The sequence below is a fragment of the Musca vetustissima genome, unplaced genomic scaffold (assembly GCF_032173495.1).
Source record: "Musca vetustissima isolate MV318-11 ecotype Yass unplaced genomic scaffold, APGP_CSIRO_Mvet_v1 utg5850, whole genome shotgun sequence".
Lineage (NCBI taxonomy): Eukaryota > Metazoa > Arthropoda > Insecta > Diptera > Muscidae > Musca > Musca vetustissima.
This window is the reverse complement of record NW_026882399.1, coordinates 261187-282593: the sequence shown is the minus strand read 5'-3', so window position 1 is coordinate 282593 and position 21407 is coordinate 261187. Positions and strand designations below refer to the sequence as shown.

At 29.3% G+C, this 21407-nt stretch overlaps 1 protein-coding gene across 1 annotated transcript in view; it reads right to left on the bottom strand.

Annotated features, from left to right (window-relative positions):
• The window catches only part of LOC133328740 (homeobox protein homothorax), a 176388-nt gene that overhangs the window by 10076 nt on the left and 144905 nt on the right, over nt 1-21407 (bottom strand). Inside the window, exons 10-11 of the mRNA XM_061537287.1 lie at nt 18037-18060; nt 5281-5429 (exon numbers count right to left, since the gene is read on the bottom strand). Of these exons, the coding sequence (XP_061393271.1) occupies nt 5281-5429; nt 18037-18060 (173 nt within the window). The remainder of the gene's footprint in view (nt 1-5280; nt 5430-18036; nt 18061-21407) is intronic.

Below are 21407 nucleotides of genomic sequence, written 5' to 3'. Positions count from 1 at the left end.
ATAAAAAAAAAACATTCAACTGATCTTTTCTGAAAAAAGAAGGCTGGCTAACTAGCCTACCAGCGATCGGCGGACCAGCCAGCCTGCCTGCAAGCAGTAGCTAGCTAGGAAGTAACTACAGCTGTAAAACCTAGTAGCAAAGTTTGATTATAACAACTTTTTTGTAGATGTTATCTCTTTTTGTTGTTAGATTTTTGTTGTTGTTGTAATATATCTATCTAACTGTAGTGCGGATAAAAATAATAAAATGTTTATAAGTAAATTCAGTGCGGGACAGTGGGGGAAGAAATTTTTTATCAAAAAAAATAGAAATATTTGAAAATACAAAACTGACAAATTTTTTCAAACTTGAAAAAGATTTTTTTATTTTTTTGTAGGGAAAATTTTCACTTTATATGAAGTTTTAGGAAATTTTTCACTTATGGACATTTGTAAAGAAATTTTAGATTTAATAATTATATATTTAATGGGGAGTTTTTTGGGAATATTTTCCTTTTTGAGATTTCTGGAAGAATTTTTCCCTTTGATTTTTTTCTTGGGAAAATGTTCACTTAACGTTCTTTTAACTATTTTACATAGATTTTTTATTTTGTTGCCTTTATAAAGTCCTTACTGTATTTGTATAATTATTTTGTCTTCTTTTGTTGTTGTATCTTTGTTGTTATTATATCTTTCTGTCTGTCGTTTTTGTTGTTGTTGTAATTTATATCTCAGTTTCTAATTGCATTTAATGTTAAGTTGTAAAACTTGAACTCAAAAGTCAAGCAAAAAATATTAGCTAAACTGCTGTTTGGTTAATTGCAAGGCTGCTGAGACACACACACACACAGGGGGAGAAACACACATACACATACAAACAAATGAAAAAAATAAATAAAATGAAAATCACAAAATAAATTGCCAAGATATTCTAATAATTTTTAATTAGCATTACAACATATTCAATACTTTTTCATTAACCTTTTGAATAGATAAATAATGTAATTAAAATGAATTTTGAAATAAAAAAATAATTTAAATATAGATGTCTATTAGAAATATATGAATTATATTTTTGTAACTTTCACACAATTTCTAAAAATTGTTAGAATGTGATTTAAACAAACGAAATTACATTTTTTTGGAATATTTTTTTGAAAAATATTTTGTCCAAATTTTTCAAAAAAAAAAAAAAAAAAATGAAAAATATTTTATCCAATTTTTTTAATATTTTTTTCTTGAAAAAAAAAAATTAGAATATTTTTTTCAAAAAATTTTTTGTCCAAATTTTTCAAAAAAAATTTTTTTTTGAAAAATATTTTATCCAATTTTTTGAATATTTTTTTTTCTTGCAAAAAATATTTATTTTCCTATTTTTTGGATTTTTTTTTTTTTGAAATTATGTTTTTTTTAAATATTTAATAAATTAATTGTGTTTAAATAAAAGAAATTAAATTTTTTATAATATTATTTTAAAAAAATTTTGTCTTTTTTTTCGAATATTATTTTTTAAAAAATATTTTGCTCAATTTGTACGAATATTTTTTTTTCTTAAAAAAATATTATTTTTTTTTTTTTGGAATATTTTTTTAAATTACTTTTTTCCAAACATATTTTTTTAATATTTAATAAATTAATTTTTTTCTGAGTATATTTACTTTCTCTTCTCACATTATTGTCTTCCTTATCTTGTTGTATTATTTTCCTTATTTTGCTGTTATTGTGGTTTTTGTTGTTGTTGTGCATTCCTCCCTTTTTATTTTAATTATTATTACAGCATAAGTGTGAAATGCATATGAATGTCATTTTGAGACAAAGTCCATTTCATTTATTAATTTACCATACAACACAATAATTAATTACTGTCACGCCTTTAAGACAAGAAGAACAGAACGAACAACGAACAGAGCAACAACTAACGACAACAGCAACAAAGCCAGCAACAATAATAATGCCAACAACTACTATGTCTATATACATACTTATGTGAAAGGCTACATTGACTTGCCCTGTCTAATGAAGTGAGTGAGTGACTGACTGAATGACTGCATAACAATTCTGTGGATTTTTTTTTTCAGTTTTTTTCATTTTTATTTTTTTTTTTTTTTTAATTTTTTGAAGAGCAAAGACAATTCATCCATCCATCCCCACACGTTTTTAAACATATGTTAAATGCAAAAAAATACTTTGCAAAAAATCCCCTACCCAGGAGGGAGCAGGGAGGAGGGTAAAAACTAAATGCAAAAAAACGAAGCGATATGATATTTGTCGTTGGCCTGTCATCAGGGGTGTAGATGTGTTTTTTTGTTGCTGTCGTTGGTGTTGTTCAAGACATTAGAGCTGTGTTTTTTCCTTTCGTTTTTCTGTCTGACGGGACAACACCTAGTGTTAACGCTCGCCCAAAGGAAGTGGGAGAGTGTAGGGAGAGCAAAAAACTATGTTGATTGTTTGTTTAAACTTGGAATACCATTTAAAAGCAAATTTATTTCAAATCATACTTTAAAATGTAATAAACATACAGACAGACAGACAACACACACAGGGCAGGGTATGTCGTCTTGAGGGTTTCGGATAGTTTGTAGGAGTATAAATATATACATGTGTATGTTTTTAAGTAGATTACTTTTCTTCAAGAAGGGGTGTACTACTTTGTTGGAAGGTTGTTGTTGTCGCTGTCATGACAAGTTTTTGAAATTCTTTTTGGAGCTTTTGTTTAAATGAAGTTTACTGGAACGTGGTGGTGTTGTCTTGCCAAACAACAATTTTAGGCTGTGAATTGCAAATGCATGAGTGAGTCGGTGTGTGTGCACTGTGTGTGTCTGTCAACTCAAGCAACCAACCAGCCATCCATCCATTCATTCGTCTCTCCGTCCGTCTTTGTTTTGGGTGAAATTGTATGAATTGTCGCCTACAAATGTTAACGTCGCCATGCGCAAATTGTTTTGTAGACATATTTTGTGCCATTGCTGGCTGGTGTTGTTCTTGTTGTTGTTGCTGTTGAATGGTGCATTAAAATTAAAACCATCCACATGAAAAAAACGTTTTTTTGCTGCTCTTAAGACCCACAGCAAAACTGCAGCATGCTGGTGTTAAATAGCAAGCAATCGGAATAAGGAAAACAACGTTGCGCAAGAGGGGGAAATACGCTGCACATGTTATTTTAAAAATAGGCGGCCTTTAAGGCGTCAGCCATTATGGTTTATATTATAAGGAAAGCAACAGCAGCAACAACAACAATAATAATATATGAAGAAGAAAATAAATAACAACAACACACTGATATTACAGAAATGCGAATAAACGTCAAATTGATTTCGTCGTTAATGTAAGGAAAAGGCAACACAAAAAAAAATTAAAAAAAAAAATGAAATGAGGGAAAATGCAGGATGGAGAATAATGGTAGGGGAAGGGGTATGATAAATAAAAATATTTATTTTTACCTCCAACTATTGAAAAATATCAAAAATACATTTTTTAATATTGAAAAATTTATAAAAAATTCTCCTAAAAATAGACAATATTTTTTCAATTTTTTTTTAATGTTTTTTATAAAAATGTGTTGTGAATGGAGATGAAATTATTTTATATATATATATATATATATAAAATTGTGTTATAATAAAATATAAAGAACTTCCCCAAAAATAATGTCCATGATTTTTTTTCTGCCTAAAAGTAGGCAATAATTTTATACATTTTGGAAATTTTAAATGTTTTCTTTCAAAAGAAGGAATATTAAAATTATTAAAAAATATCTATCAAAAAAATATTTCCATTGAATTCCACTAAAAAATATTTTTGTCCTATTTTTTTTACCTAAAAAAATATATTTTTGTCCTATTTTTTAATAGGCTATATTTGTCATATTTTTGTCTTCCTAAAAGTAGGCACTTGTTTTTTTTTTTTTAATGTTTTTGTTTTATACAAATAATTTATAAATAGGACAAAATATTTTATGTGCATTGTGAAAATTATTTCTTTTTTTATGAAATGCAAAGAAATTCTCTTAAAAATAGTACCCATATTGTTTTTGTCTACCTAAAAGTAGGCAATAATTTTATGAAATTTTTATATTAATTTTATTTTTTTATATTTTTATTCTCATATACATAAAAAAATATTTTTAAATACTTTATAAAAAAATGTTTTCAAAAATATTCCCATTAAATTTCACACAGAAAATATATTTGTCTTATTTTGCATCCTTAAAAGTAGGCAATATATGTTGTTTAGGAATGTTCTCTTTATAAAAATCATGTGAATTGGGGAAAATTTTTTTATTATTTTTTTTTTGTTTCCAAAAATATTTCCTTGCAATCCCCAAAAAATGTGCAATAGTTTTCTAAAATGATTATTTTGCCCCTAAAAATATGCAATTATTAGTTTTTCTATTTATTTTATTATTATTTTTTTTTTTGCATCTCAATTGCATTTTTTTAAACCCCGATAAAAATTAAAATAATACGCTGTACCTTATATAACATGTAGTAACCCCTTTAACCCTCTCTCTGTCCCCCCTCTCCCTCCATTTTTCCTGAAGTCTGAGCCCGCAATTTCCACTTTTGGTTTTCATGCTCTACTCTTCATTATTGTTATTATGGTGTTTGCTGTTGGTGTTATTAGTATGATGTTGTTGTTATTGTTGCCATTATACTAGTGCATTGTTGTTGTTGCTGTTGCTTTTGTATTTTCTGTTTGATGGCTGACTGACGTAGTGAATGTCTTGAAATGTTGTTGAATGACGACGACGACGAACACGACTCAATTGCACACCAAACACAAAAAAAGGGGGACGTGCCAAATTCAAAGTTTTATGCCATGACTTGAGTTCGATGGTTGGTTAGTTAGCTTGGCGGTTTTGGTAAGACGCCCCAGCTGTCTGGCTGGCTGAATACGCAGGCGCGCATAACTGCAACAACAACAGAACTACTAGTGGTTCTTATTAGTTGTTATTATTAGTGTTGTGCATTTAGTTCGTCTGTATGTCTGTCTGCTCGCTGTAAAGCCTGTTTTAGTTTAGTTGCTTGCCTTTTTTGTTGCTGTTCTTTCATTCCTTTTCTTTATTTTGTTTTTTTTTCTGTTTCTGTTTTTCTGATAATTATAGGCTACTAAACGGTTAATTATCGACATTTAATATGGCAGTCGTTGCAGTATGTTTTGTTTGGTTCGACTGCCCTCACACACACATGGTTGCCAGTTGCAGTTGAGTTGAGGTTCAGGTTTTGGAATATTTTTTCTTTTTTTTTTGCAATTACAAAATGGCGTTATAGAGTAAAGTAAAAGAAAATGCTTAAAACTTACCGTTAAATGTTGGAACAGCCACGCTCTTAAAATATTTGTTGCTACTTTTGGGAAAATGCCACGTTTCTTTTGGTTCTTTTTGCCATTTGCATCGTCATCCTCTTCGCCCGTGCCCTCCCCGCTGCCTATACTGGCATTGCTGGCATCGCCTGGAATTGAAAAAAAAAAATATTCAAAAATTAGTAAAATGTATAAAAAATAATTTTTAGAAAACAAAAAACAAAATAAATAAATAAAAAATTTATAAAAAAAATATTAAAAAAAAAATAATAAAATATAGAACAAAACTTTGTAAAAAAATATGAAAAAATAACTTTTGTATTTTTAAGCGTATATATACGAAATATCATATATGTAATATAACCATAAATTAATCAAGAAAAACAGCCATCTCAGTAACGTAAAAAATTCCAACAACAACAACAGTTTTTTTATTATCCCCTGCAATTTTTTGTTTTTGCTTTATTTTATTTTTTTTAATTAAAGCCAACAATATTTTTTGCGTTGTGCAATTCTTTTTTTCGCCCTGCCATTTGTCTTCTCCATGGAATGCAGTCAGCGTTCAAAGGGTAGGGAAAGGGCTCGCAAAATAAAATAGAAAAAATAAACCACAAAAACTATAATAAAATGTAACGTAAAATGTAGTGGATTGGAAAAGAAGAAGAAGAAAAAATATTTTTTTAAATAAATTGTGACTGAACGCAGCAGCTAGAAAAGAAAATCTAATAAGTTTTTCCAGCAGCAGTGGCAGTAGCAGTACGAAAAAAATTCGCATGAAAAGAAAATCACAAAATTTACTGCAAATTGGAATTTTGTGAGCTATGTAAAAACGAAGAGGGGTGCAGTGGGTTGGCCTGGTGGCTGTAATGTGTCCTGTTTTTCGATGATGCAATGAAAGTTAAAAAAAAATATTTTGTTACATTGCTAGATTGGGTTGTTTCTTTTTTTTTTTTTGGAAATAACTTAATGCATTTAGCTAGGGCCAGATAAGGCAAAAGGATGAGGTGAAATGGAGTGAAGGGGAAAACTGAGGAAATTATTTTCTTTAAAGGAAAATAAATGAGAGAAATAATTACAAAATATATATATTTGTTTATAATAGGAAGAAGAATACCAACAAATCTTCCACAGTAAGAATACTCCTGCAGCTCTTCCATAGGAAGAAGAATACCTGCAGATCTTCCACAGGAAGAAGACTCTTGCAGCTCTTCCACAGGAAGAGGAAGGCCTGTAGCTCTTTCAAAGGAACAATAATACCTGCAGCTCTTCCACAGGAAGAAGGCTTCTGCAGCTCTTCCACAGGAAGAGGAATGCCTGCAGCTCTGTTATAGGAGGAAAGGAGACCATTTGAAAAAAAAATATATATAAATTTTTTAAAAATTCCTAAAAAATGCGTTTTTTATTTTTTTTTTATTTAAATTTTCAAAATCTCCCTAAAACTATCCCCTTTTAAAATCGAGCTAATTTTTTTTTTTTTTTTTTTTTGAATTTTGAGTGAATCCCTTGCCTTATCTCCTAAATGAAGTGCTTAGATGCTTATGAAACCATTTTGGGAAAAAATAAATTTAAAATTATTTTCACTTAATAAAAATTATAGATAATTGGGAAAATTGTTCCCTTCCCCTATTCCCCAAATATTTTTACCCACAATATAATTTGTTTTAAATTTGTGAATTCTTATTATCTGCGAAAGAAAAAAAGACCCTTTTAAGTGCAAGCTACTTGAAAATCACTTGTAATGTCAAGATATGTTCCCTCTCCATCTCCCGCACTCATATATAGATATCCATCCACCATAATGCAATAAGATGGATGAGTTGCCCGATGCGGAAGACCAAAATCTTCGCCAAGTGGCTTTTGCACATCGTTATTATAACAATAAGCAACACGCCTTTAAAAAATGAAAGATAAACTATGTATGTAATATAAGTTTATATATGTTGACTTCAAGTGGCCATAATCTTCATGTTTTTTTGCTGCTCCTCTTCATGGGTTCCATAGAAGATGAGCCTCAAGTATGCTGGAATTATGTTGAATCTTCTATTCTCTACTTTTTTGGGGTCGGGGTTTTTTTGTGCTTTAGAATGCCTATTAAAGTGTTGTTAAAGTGCTGGGATTTTTGTTCTTCTCGAGAGCTATATTTTTTACAAGTACTCTATATTATTATTATGTAAGTTATAGGTTGATAAAAAAAGCGATTATGATGAACTTGGAAAATGCGAACCATAAATCCATTAATCATTTGAAAAAAATTTTTTTAGAGAAATACTTGAGACTGAATCGATTGTGTGTGGTTAATGTCAAGGAGTGTGTTTTTTATATTTTGGGAAGGAAATAGGGGGATGGGACATTCGAAAATATTATTAAAAAAAAATTAATTTTTGGAGGTAATAGAGGGATTGGAAATTGGAAAATATTATTAAAAAAATTATATAAAATTTTGACATTTATTTGAAGAAAAAATGTTAAGAAAAAATTTGAAAATTAAAAAAAATATGTTATTTTATTACATTTTTATTATAAAAAAAATTCAAAAATTTTTTATAAAATTTTTAAATTAATTTTGCAGAAAAGCTTTAAAAAAAGACGTAGGTAAAAAAAATTAAAAAAAAAAAAAAAATTTAATTAATTTTTATTATTAAAAAAATCAAATTTTTTGTAATTATTTTTTAAAGAATTTATTTAATTTTTTTAATTATTTTTTGCCTTAAGCTGAAATTGCTAGACCTTTAAATCCATTCAAGCATTTTATTTGAATTTATTTAATTTTTTATTTTTTTTAATTTTTTTTTTTATTTAAATTTTTTTATTCATTTAATTTTTTATTTATTTTTAATTTTTATTTACTTAAATTTTTTTCTTCTCTCTTCACTTGCCACCCTCCATATATGTTTGCTGTCACACATCATACCAATATCTTCATTATGTTCGAGTGTGTGTGTGTGTGTCTGAGATTGTTTATCTCTCGCCCCTCAAAAATCCATTTCATTCACATTACAATTGTTTAGTTCTTTTGTTTGTTGTTTACTCTGCATTGTTGTTGTTGTTGCTGTTGTTATTATTATTGTTGTTAGTTGGCTTTAAAATTAATATTTGTCATTAAAAACCCCGAGAAAAAACTTGGCCATATGAGAAGCCACCTACTAGGCAGAATTGGAGCTAGGAATCTAGTGTTAGAAAGAGGTTGCTGGAAGTGTTGGTGGAGAGGAGGAGGGGGCATTGAGGAGTAGAATGTGTGATTTGGAGTTTTGAAATGAATATTAATGCCAATGATGACAATATTTTTGTTGTTGTTTTTTTTTAGTTTTTGTTTTGCTGCTATGCCCTGTAGTTATTTTTTGGTATGGTCTATTGGAGTTTATTTAGCTGTTGTTTGTACAACCAACTTACAACAATGTGTGTTTTGTTGTTGTTTTTGTTATGCATAATTATTTTTGGTGTTATTTAGAAAACAAACAAAAAACAACAACAACAATAACAATGGTTTGAAAACAAAAACTCTAAGCCAAAAGGGAAAGAGAAATTTAAGGCGAATTAAAAAAAATCTTATAAATGTATGGTGCATACTTTTAGGGGCTTATCAAACATTTCAATCATAAAGATCCATTTTTATTCCCATATACTTATGGCTATTATAAATTGTATAAAAAAAAAATAATATTTTCTTTGCAAAATTATCTTTTCAACTGTCCTCCTTTTCTTGGCTGCTGTGGCAGGCCTCCAAATAATGATAAATCAATAAAAGGTCAATTTAAGGTTGACAAGCCAACACACTCAACCACAACTGATTATAGTGGTTTGTTGTATATGATGAGAAAAAAATTCGAAAATTAATAAAACTCTCATTAAAGAGTTTTTCCAGTTGGCAGCCAGTTCAGATGACAAATGGTGTACCACCCACCCATTACTTAAAACCAAAACCAACCAAAAAACGATAAAATTCAAACTCAACTCAGCGACAACTTCTAAAAAAATAAATAATATTTTTTTGTTTTGATTTTCAAACTCGGTGTGGTCTGGGAGCCTAAAAAAAACACTGAAAAACTCAATGGTACTCGTGCTAAGCCAACATGTCGAGGAGGTAGGCCGGCTGGCTGACTAGCTGGCTATGTGGTAGGTTGTTGCTTAGCTGGTTGTATGGCTTGTTTGATGACGACGACTACGATGTTGTGGATGAGGATGATGATGGCCTGAAAGTCATGTATTTAAAAAGTCATTGTTTTTATTGTCACTAAAGCGTGTTGTACGTGTCGTCTGTAAACACTTGAAATAACAAGCTTTAGCACCCATCCGGAGGATCATCAACACCACCACCAGCACCAACCACCACTTGGCAGAGACAGACAAGAAGTGATTTAAAACACAACTTGAAGATGTTTTGGAAAAAAAATATTTAAACAAAAAAATATTATGCAAAAATTGTTTTTGTTGTTGTTTTATGTTTGGTTTATAATTGTAGTAATGCCTTCTGCATAAAATAAAAATTGATTATATTTTGAAATTCATTTTCAAAAATCATCAGCTTCATTCATCAAATAAAACAAAAAAATAATAATATTTTCTTAACACTTCTTCTACGTGATTGGTGGATCGGTTCTCGGGCTAGGAAAAATGCGTAAGACGTATAAATTGTTGCTGTTTGGCATAAAAACTACTTTGGTGTTAAATGATAAATTCTTTTTACACAAATCAAGTAGTTATATACATATACACAATGTTTATTTGAATTAAAATTTTAGCCGCCACAGCATTTTTTTCTTTTAAACACACAGACACACACTCGTCATTATTCACACAAATACATAAATAAATATTAAACATGTGTAGAGACTGGGGCATTCTCGGCACTTTGGACTTTTTGACTTTAAACAGATTTCCGGTCAAGTTAGCAAAAGAGTTGCTTGTTGTTGTTTTTTTTTTTTTTTGTTCTATTTTCCTTTCACATTGTTTGATTTCTTTTCCCAATCGAAGATTTTCTTCATTCTTCTTCTTATGGCAAATTTTTTCATTGTTTGGTTTGGTTTTCCATCAAATGTGTGTTTTTTGTTGTTGTTGTATTTCATATGCTTTATAAGTAATTTTTCCTTTCCTTACGTAGTTTGATTGGTTGTTTGGAATTTTCAATTGTTGTTGTTTTATTTTTTTCTCTTTATCGACAAAATGAATGAATATGATTGACAGGCGATTGGCATGAATTTATATAAACATACAAATTGAGAGGGATATATTTATATATAAATTTTTATTAATATGGATATATAACAAAAAGCTTTTAACTTTTTGAAAAAATTACTTTTTTTATTCCGGTATTTAAAACAATATTTTTTTATTTAAAAAATTATTTTTTTTTTATTTTTTTATAAAAAAAAATATATATTTTTTTTTTGTAAAAAAATTTTTTTATTTAAAAAAACTTTTTTTAAAAAAAATTACTTTTTTATGTATCTTTTTTTTTAAATAATTTTTTTTTATATTTTTTTTTTTAAAAAAATATTTTTGTAGTTAAAAAAAGCTTTTAAAAAAAAAATTATTTTTACTTTTTTATTTAAAAAAAATAAAAATAATAAAAAAGCTTTTATTAATTTTTTTTTTCAAAAAAATATTTTTTTTTATATTTTTATTTATTATTTATTATTTATTTTATTAAAAACACCCCCGAAATATGTGAAATATTGGTAAGAATCGCGTATGATGCATACTTTTAGGGGCTCCAATTATTATTTGTGGGAAACATTACTTTAGGAAATATTTTTCATATAAAAATAGCAGCCAATAAATTTCAATATATATTTTTTTTTATTTATTGGGTCAAACATATGTTAACAAATTTTTAATTATTTTATGGGGCATACTTTTAGGCCGCCTTAATATTTTTCTATTAAATATTACCAATTTGCTCTGCATTTTTATACATGAACTAATTATTTCCCCCAAAATATTATTCCATTCCCTCTCTTTTCCTCTCCCCTCCCCCTCCTGCCTTTTCCCCTCAGATATGATTATTCAGACAATTATCCCCTCTCTCTCTCTCTTCCTCTACAATCATATTAACATATTATTTTCATTAAATTTCGCCAAAAAGCGAGACCGAACCTAAGGCAAATTTGACATCATAATTGTTTGCATATGGAATGAAATAATGATGGTGGTATCCCGACAGGCCAGGGCAGAAAATATTGTATCCCCTTCACTAAGAAGCCGAAGAGAACAAATTTTTATAAGATTTTTTTGAATTTTTTTTTATTTATAATTTTTTCGGAAGATTATTATTGTGGACATGCGAGCAGGGTTCCCTATTTTTTTTCCTTTTTGTTTTTATTTTGGATGGCTGTGAAAAATCTTTCAACACGATATCACAAAAAAATATTTTGAGTAACGTACCACAGCTTAAGAAAATTATTTTGTATTTCTTTTCTAGTTCCTTTCATTTACTTATTATTATTTTATGTTAAAGGGTCTGCTGCATTTTCCCCTGTTGTTCCATGATATTATTATAATATCATGTTGTTGCAAGTTTTTTTTTTTTTTTTTTTTTTGGTTCGGCTGTTTTTTTGATCGGCCATATTTGTAAGAGTGCAAAAAATGGGGAGTTTTTTATTTCATTCTTGCCAGTAATGCAAAACTTATTTGCTAGGCATGGTGTAAAACAAGTTGAGAATTTGTGTAAGCTGACTGGATGGCTGGCGGCGGCGGCAACCAGACCTACGGTTGCTAGGTTAGTAGTGTAATAACAACATGGCTGGCTGGCGGAAAACCAGAATTTGCAAAACAAAAGGAAATAAGTCAGGCCATTTCGAAATTAAAATTAAATGGGAAAAATATAGGATGAGGGTCATATTAAGCGGGAAGAAAAAAACTGAAACAACATGGCAGCAAATTAAATATGGTACAAAGGCATTTAGGCAATTTAAGCAAGGCCTAGGGGCGACCTATGTAGATGTAAGGGAAAAATTAGATATTTTTTAAATAAAAAATCCAATATGACAGAGATCAAAAACCTCCGTTTTTGTTCGTTTGTCTGACTTCATTCCCTCCTCCAGCCGAAATAAAAAAATCATAATTGCATTTAACAAAAATATTACCACAACAAAGTACCGAGAGAGAGAGACAGCAAAGCAAAAAACCTCCGAACCTGGTCATAAAAACCCTTAACAATGCCATAAAAATATTCTACAAAAAAAAAAAAAAACGATTTTTGCCAAGCTGGAACAATGTTGTGAAAAAAATCCGGCAATGGATCATCACACAAATCCGCCACATAAAAATCCATGAGGAGAAAAAAACAAGCTGCAACCAAAAGCTAGAACCAAACGAAAAAACCTGGCTGGCTGCTGCAGGATAAGGGGCTTATATCCAAAGAACAACCAACAAAAAACTGTAATACTGTAGAAAATTATTATTGACTTTGCAGTTAAACGACCAGGCAGCAAGCAGATCATAAGGATGTTAAATTTTTTGTTGTTATTATTTTTGGGATAATATTGCAGCCAGCCAGCTACAAAACAATGAAATGTAGTTCCGCTTCTTGTTGCAGGTTTCAATGCTTTTTATGCAGTTTAAATATATATATTTTTTAAGCCAATTTATTGTTTGTTGCATGGTATAAACTGTATGTATAAGAAGATGGATTTAATACAACAACACCAATAACAACAACAACATTGTGATGGTGTTGCTTGATTGGTGATCCATCATAATTTCTTGTTATATTTTTCCCAATTTTTTTTTGCGGATTCATAATGTTCTTGTGAAGTTTATGAAGGTGGCGGCCATGATGGGAACAAAAATCTGTGGTTTGAAAAGAATTGAAAAGCAACAAAAATAATAATAATGAAGATAATCTGGGAGCAGTTTTTTTCATTGCAGTAACAGGGTTTTGGTGGGAATGAGGGTCAGAAGAGGTCAATATTTTCTAAAGAATATATATTTTATAAATAAATACTTTTTTGGATTTTGCTTTAAATTAAAAAAAAAATATTTAAAAAAATTTAAAAAAATAGTTTTTATAAAAATACTTTATGTATTTAATTAAAATATATTTTTTTAAATTTATTTTATTCAGATAAAAAATATTAATATTTCTTCCTAAAAGTATGCACCAAACATTGAATTAATGAAATGAGGATCATATGACTGGCCAATAGGTCTTATATTTCAAATTTAAAAAAATACTAATAGAAATATTTTTTTGGATTTTTTTAAATTAAAAAAAAATAATGGAAAATTTAAAAAAAAATATTTTTTATAAGAATATTAATATATTTTTTATAAAATTTTATATATTTAATTAAAATATATATTTTTTTAAATTTATTTTATTCAGATAAAAAATATTAATATTTGTTCCTAAAAGTATGCACCAAACATTGAATTAATGAATTGAGGAGCATATGACTGGCCAGTAGGCTTTATTTTTTTTATATAAAACTCTAAATTTGATGCAATAAACCATTTATTTGTGGCATTCAAATGATTTGTCCCTGAAGAATCAATGCCAGAATCACCTTCAACTTAATTACTAAGTTCTATTATTAGGTTCTTCTTCTTCTCAATTTCAAATTTTATTATTTGGTTCCTCATTTATTTGAAATTAAATATTCCAAAAAGAAAAGTAACCCACCAACTGTGTGTTTGTATGTGGAACCGCAAAATGAGTTTGAAACTCGTTCATCATTCAACCATACCAAAAAAACATTACAGACCTTTGCCATGGTGCTGATGATGAGCCTGACAATGATATGCCATGCCATGACTGAGTGTTTGCTTCAAAAAAAAAAAAAAGTCTAGTTACAACACCTTCCCAACAACTTATGTGAGCATTTACCCATGGTCCAACTTCTAGAGATCCCTACCATTCAAGCCATAGCCCATGCCTAGCATGATGGTGGTAAACTTGTCTCCTAATAAAGAACTCAAATTGGCGCGTACATATTCTACTTGTGGCCAGTTAAATATATGCGGACCTGGGTGCCGGTGGATGGTCGGTTCGTTGCTTGCCTGCCTGGCCAAGAATCCCAGAAAACAGCAAGAGTTCAATGAATATTCCAAATGGTTTTATGTGTGTCTGTCCGAAGTTCTGTTTTTGTTGCTGGAAAAATGTTAAGCGTGTTCGTTTGGGGCCTGCATGCGTGTGATCATAATATGAATGTCATTTCACAAAGCTCAAGCTCGAAAAATAAGAGGCGACAATGTCAGAAAAGTGCAACGACAATGAATGTGTCTTTGGTCCAGGTTATAAAAAACGTACCACAACAACAACAACAAAAAACATCATGTAATATACAAAATAAACTTCAACCTCCTGTGGTGTAAAGTTGACGTACGATCATGTGGCGGCCATATAAAATGATGCCAAGAAATGAACGAAGGAGAAGAAAAAACCCAAACAAACTTTCAAAACTTAAATGAGCAGATATCAAATCATGGAAAAAAATCCAAAGAATTTTTAATCAAGCTTCGGTTCAATTTAGAATTCTCGTGTTTAGGCAATTATCAGTCATTCTAGCTTATCAAAAAAAAAAAAATTGGTATTTAGAATTAAATGCCATAACAAGCAAAATTTTATTTGAAATCGAGGTCCCCCGAACCAAAAACAAGAAATGTCACTCAAATCCGCGTGTGAGTGTGTGTCTGGCTCAAGATTTGCATAATTTCGTATTTGGGCCTTCTTTTGTCTTGTCGATCTCTCTCACAATCAAAAAAAAAAAAAAAAATTGTCTTGTCTCGTAAATTTGTGGATAAAAATACTTTACGTTGTGGATTTTTATTATATGGACCCATTCAGCCAAGCATTCATCTCATAGTGTGTCCTTCCATCCTCCTTCCTTACCAATCTACTACGATATTCATATTTGTGTATTTCTTCTTTTTTGTCTTTAAATGATTTGCGTGTCGTATTTTCTTCTTTTCGTTTTGTCTTGCGTCTTGGCGTGCCATAAATTTGCCAAATTTGACAATTATGAGCGTTAATAATAAATAAAATTGACAATCAATATGGAGATTTCAGTTTTATTAATACGGCATGCAGATGTCGTCTCTGCATTTAAGGGGTTAGGGGAAAGGGGAATGGTTGCAAGTGAGCAATACAAATATTGCATATTATTTTGGGATTGAGTTTATTTTTTTTTTCGAAGTAAAACAATCGTCAAGGTGCCAAAACATATGTTGTTGGTTTTGGCCTAAAGACTTAACGTCAATTGAGGAGGTTGACACAAATTTCACAGGGGACATAAATTAAAAGATTTGCCAGTACAACAAATCAGTGAATTATTTTTTATATAAAGAGAAAGGTTGGAGAGACATTAGGTTAAAAAGAATTAATGACTTTTTATATATAGTAAAAAAATAATTAACATCTGATCAGATGACCCCTAAAAGTATGCAGGAGGATCTTGAAATGCAAAAAGGAAATTGTGTGTATTTTTGTTTACAAATTAAAACAAATTGTAAAGATCTGAAAACCTTAATTGAAATAATTATTAAGCCTGTAATTAAAAATAATTTATAATTTTTTAATAAATAAAATACATAAAATCTGATCAGATGACTCCTAAAAGTATGCAGGAAATCTTCAAATTCAAATACGACATTTTTGGTAATTTTTTTTAAATAAAAAAATGTAAAGCCCTAAAAATAAAATTCAAAAAATTGTTAAGCCTATAATAAAAAACTGTTATTTAGAGAAAAACACACCAATGACTCCCTAAAAGTATGCACTGGACATTGAAATACAATTGGAATTTGTCTGTACAATTTTTTAATAATTAAATGGGAGAGACTTTAGCAAATTATGAAATTATTTTTTTAATAAATTATTCAAATAAATAAATATTAAATATTAACTTCAATGGCTCCTAAAATTATGCAGGGAACATTGAAATAATAACTCCTCTTCTCCTCTTCCTCTTCAGGGAACCTTAAATCGCAAATAGAAATGTCTGATTGTTATTTTCATGATTGATTTTAAATGCAAATAAGTTTTAACAATTATTAGAATTATTTTTTTAATAAACTATAAAAAAAATAAATTCACTGAAGGGGAAATAATTATTAAAAAATTGTCTAAAGGGCTCCCAAAAAGTATGCACAGGATTTTAAAATACATATAGAAATGTTCGATTAATTTTTTAATAATTTAATAAATAATATTTAAATTATATATATAAAAATTAAATTATATTTAAATGATAAAAAAATTTTTTTTTTTTTTAATTGAAAAAAACCGTTTTAAAAAATCCTCCTAAAAGTAGGCACCACTTTTTGGTATTTGCTATTATTGATAATTAAAATTATTATTTTTTTGAAATAAAAATTAAAATTGAATTATTTTTGAAGGAATTTGTTGTTGTATTTTTTTTTAATTTCGAGTAATGATTCCAACCCAGTTTATCATCCTTGAAATGGGCTCAAACCAAAAAAATATTTCTTTTAAATAATTTTAATGTATTTTTGTTTTTTTTATTTTATCTCCTACGGCTTATTGCAAAAAATTCAAGACCCTACAGATTTCACAGGAAATCTCAAAACAATTTTTTTTGTTGTTGTTGCGAATGTTTTTTCTCTTTAGTTTGTTGAATACAATATTAAGATTTAGTATTTTGCCAAAAGGTTTTATTTGTTTCGAGAAAAAAACATCTACAAAAAATGGTGAGTTTTGTTGAAAAAACACCCGCAACCTTTTGCTCACATCACATTTTGCGGAAAGATTGTTTTCTGGCTGTCTGTCCGTCTGCCGATATTGGGATTTAAAGATGGCATAACTTCATAACAAATCCTTCAACTCATGGCAGCATTGCGAAAAAATGAAGCCTTTAGCCTCAAGAAGTGAAGTTTTTTTAGGTTAAGCCAGTCAAACAGCCAACCATCATTTGGTAGATGGAAACGAAAAAAAAAATACACGCAGCAGCATCATCATCTCAGAACCAAAAAAAATTAAAAAAAAAATAAGAGACACCCAAGACCTTTACGCACCATCCTCTATAATAATGATAAGCGGGTTTTTAATCAGAAAATTTATATGTTTTTTTTCTGGCTTTGATTTGGCATTTTGTGGCCTGGGTTCCCAAAAAAAAAAAATAATCAGACATACCCAGGCTTAGTTACTTACAATCGCGCAAAGATATGTTTTTTGGTTGTTGTTGTTGGTTGTGGTGAGCCTGATGGTTTCATATCTTGTGCTTGGTTATGATGAGGATGATGATGGTGTTGCTTGGCTGTTCGGTATCTGTTGACCATATTATTGGCCATCATTTTTTTGTCGTTTTTTTTTTCTCTCCTGAGTACAATTGTCTGTCCATTTGAAACCCAAAAGAAGAAGGTTTCATTTTTTTTTATTTCTTTGGATTTTTTCTGGCAGGAGAATCCGCAGCATAAGACGAAGTCTCAAAGAAGAAGATGATGATGATGGGTTATGGTTGATCATATAATTATATAGACTGTCAATGTAAGTTAAATGGAAACGCTAAATTTCAATGATTGGGAGTTTCGTTACTATTACTTCTACTCCACCTCCTTCTATTCTTCGTCTTGTAATAGGAACTATAATTAGGGGAATTGATCACAGCCATCGATATTGTAGTTAATTCGAAATAAAAAAATATTCCTAGCTAAAGAAAGTCAAGCAGCTGTTATCCATTTTTTTTTTGTTAAACAAATAATAATTATATGGTGTTTTGTGTAATTTTTGTTATAAGAAAATAAGTTTTTGTTTGCATTTTCATATATAAGAGAGAAAAATAATATTTATTTTAAGCTTACCGCTTGCACTTGTGCCGTAATTGTCTGCAAGGAGAGAGAGAGAAAAACAAACAAATCAAAATAATTTTTTTTAAAATAGGAACTCATTTATTAATTATAATTTTTATAATTCCTAAGAAATTAATTTCCTACATAGAGAAAAACAGGTGTTGCATTTTTCATAAAATTATTTTTTTTTCTGTTTGATTATAGTGTGGAATCTCTGGACCCCTCAAAAACCCATTTATCATTTAAAGAAATTCTTGCCTGTCTAAGTTTTTTCTCATTTGTTTCTGGTATTTCATAATTTGTTGTTAAATGTTTTCGATATTGCATGCGTAAATTTTTTTTTCGAAAATCTAAGCCATAATTTAAACGATGATTAAAAAACACAAAAATCCCTAACATTGTTTTTTTCTACAAAACTGCAAATGAAATCATTCAAAAGAATACAGCCATTGAGGAAACATTTTAAACATTTCGCCCCAAAAGCCATCAATCAAATTTTTAGTTTTGAAAAAAATAACACATTTTTCTCAGAGGAGTTCATAAAAAAACAAAGTTGGCATTTAACAGCTTTTTTGGGGAAATGCGAATGTGAATCATAATCCTGAAGGGACAAACAACCAAGAAAAGGAAAGAGATTCACACAAATTACATTTTTTAATTTATAAAAAATATAATTTTAAACCTAATAATAATTAAAAAAATGATTTGGATTTAAAGCTTACACCATTAGCTTTCAAATAAGACCACGATCTTCCAAATATTCCAACTACTTCAAAATATTTTTTAATCATTCGATAACCTCAAAAAATGTATTTGGTTTACAAGTTTTTGTAACTTTTCTAAATTCAATTTTTCGCCAATATTTGTAATGAAAATCCACCATAAAATAAATTGTGTGTTAAATTTCAAATCCTGAGCTTTCATATGCCACCTTCATATCGAAAATATATCGACTATAACTATTTTTAAAAAATAATTGAAATCGGCGAATTTCTCAAAAATTCCAAAAATTGATTTTTGTTCTTCTTATCGAATTTTTCAATGGGATCTATAACAGAACATACTTAGTTTTATATTTTTCTATAAAACCTTAATATCTTAGCTTTCCAACAAGATATTGATGTTTTAAAAATTCGAACTAGAACTATTTTTAAATAATTTTTTACCATTAAGAAAATATCAAAACATGTTTTTTTCTTTGGACACTTTTGTACACTTTTCTTATGTTTATTTTCGCCACATTTTCTTGTAGAAATCTATTTAGAAATAATTTTATTTTAAATTTCAAACCTTTAGCTTTCCAATGCCACCTTTATATCAAAAAAATTGTACGAAAAGTATTTTTAAATAATTTTTTTAAAGTTCGTCCATTTGCAAAAAATTGCTGAATTCAATTTTCATTTTCATGCCAATTTTTCTTAAAGATATGTAAAGGCTTTTTATTTATTTGTTAATTTTATATTAAACCCTAAAGTCTAGCTTTCATATGAGACCTTAATCTCCCCAAAATTCAAAACGTAACTATTTTTAATTAATTTTTTAAACAATTTACCCTCTATTAATAATAGTCATACGCTCCCAGGTTCGGTAAATTTCATTTCCTCAATTTCTTGGCTTTATGACTAAATTTTCTTAACTTTTTTGATTTAATTGTTTAAAACAGAAACTCTACTTTATGTATTTGTAAACATTTTATAAAAATTAAAGGTATTTTCTGTTTGTTTTCAATTTTTTTTCTTGGAAAAAGCACGGGTGTTGTGAAAAAAAAAATCTCAAGGCTGTTTACCCACAAGTGTTGTAAAATATGGCCATTACACTTTTCAGTTTGGCAAATTGGTAATGTCATTTGTCAACTCCAGAAACAGCAACAACAACAAAAATAAAAACCATTAAATGTGACCTTCTACGTGTATGAGATACTAAGGCAACTTAACAACTTTCTTGTTGTCTTTTTGGAACCCGGGATTTTGTTTTTATTTTTTCAGGTCTGTCCGTCCGTCTGTCTTTAACAATTTTTGCATACATAAAAATATACAAATGCCAAATAGGCGCGATGCATAATGCATTTTAAATTTGTTTCTTTCTGCTATGACTACTGGTTGTTGGTCGGGGCTGGCTGGCAAAGATGACAATGGCCATATATACTGATGATGATGATGACGACGATGGTTGGTGATGACAATGATGGCCATGGTGGTAAAAATGACTGGTTGGTTTGGCGGCTTGACGAAAAAAAAACCCAAAGCAACTTTGGTTTTGTGAAATTGCAACCAAAAGTGAATTAAGAAAACAATAAACGTAATGAATTTCGAAAACAACGAATAAATGTTGAATGGCAAACAACAACGACGACGACATAGCTCTGCAAAATAATTTCAGTCAGTTGTCAGTTTGGAGCAGTTAAGTCCCGTCATCGTCGTCGTTTTTTGTGTGACAATCCATACACGTATTTCATTTAAAGCATCTTAGAATATTAAAATGGGATCAAATGCTTTCTTAAGCACTTAAAGGAGTCCAACAAAAAAATGTTTAAATCCAAAACAATTTTAATATGCTAAAAATGTTCCTGAGGCAGAGAACAAAAATAAAAAAACTTTTGTACATTCCTTTGATTGAAATCCATTTCGTTGTAAACGTTTTGTTAAACAACCTCAGAGTTTTTTTTTCGATTTGAAAACTATTTAAAATGCTACAAAGGATTTTCGTTTTGGACAAAAATGAAAATTACTTGAAAATATTCCCGGCTTAATCACATCACATACATTTCACACAGAAACACAGGGCCAAAGAATTAAAGCTTAAGCTTAATCTTGGAGGAGAAAAAAACGGAAAATTAGCAAAAAACCGAAATTAAATTTCAGAAAAAGACCCCAAAACGAGGAGATGATGAAGAAGAGGACACACAATCTTTACATTTAAGACGATTATTTATGAACTGCAAGCCAAGTGTCATGTGATGCTTACTTAACGCAAGCTTGTTGCTCTTTTTATGGCCTGGCCTGGCTTGAAAACCAGCAAAGCCCCCCATGACCTGTTTGCTTGGTTGTTTTTGGGGCCACAGCCACCACACCATCATTGCCTTGCCATAGAGAGGCTGCATATCCGCCACATCATCATCATGGGTTTCATTTATACGGGTATAAATGTTGTTTATATGTTAACAAACGTGTATCAATGCATGTTCAATAACTTTTAAATGACAAAGAAATCAAAATGAATGAAAGTCTTAAAGACGTCTCCTCACCAAACAAAAAAATCGATGGCATACGCATCAGTCCCCAACTCCTCTCCTCCTCATGGTTATTTTTAATTTTCTTTCATTGAACGAAGAAGCTACACCAGAAAAAATATCGACCTCCAAACAGCTCACGACAAAAAAAAAT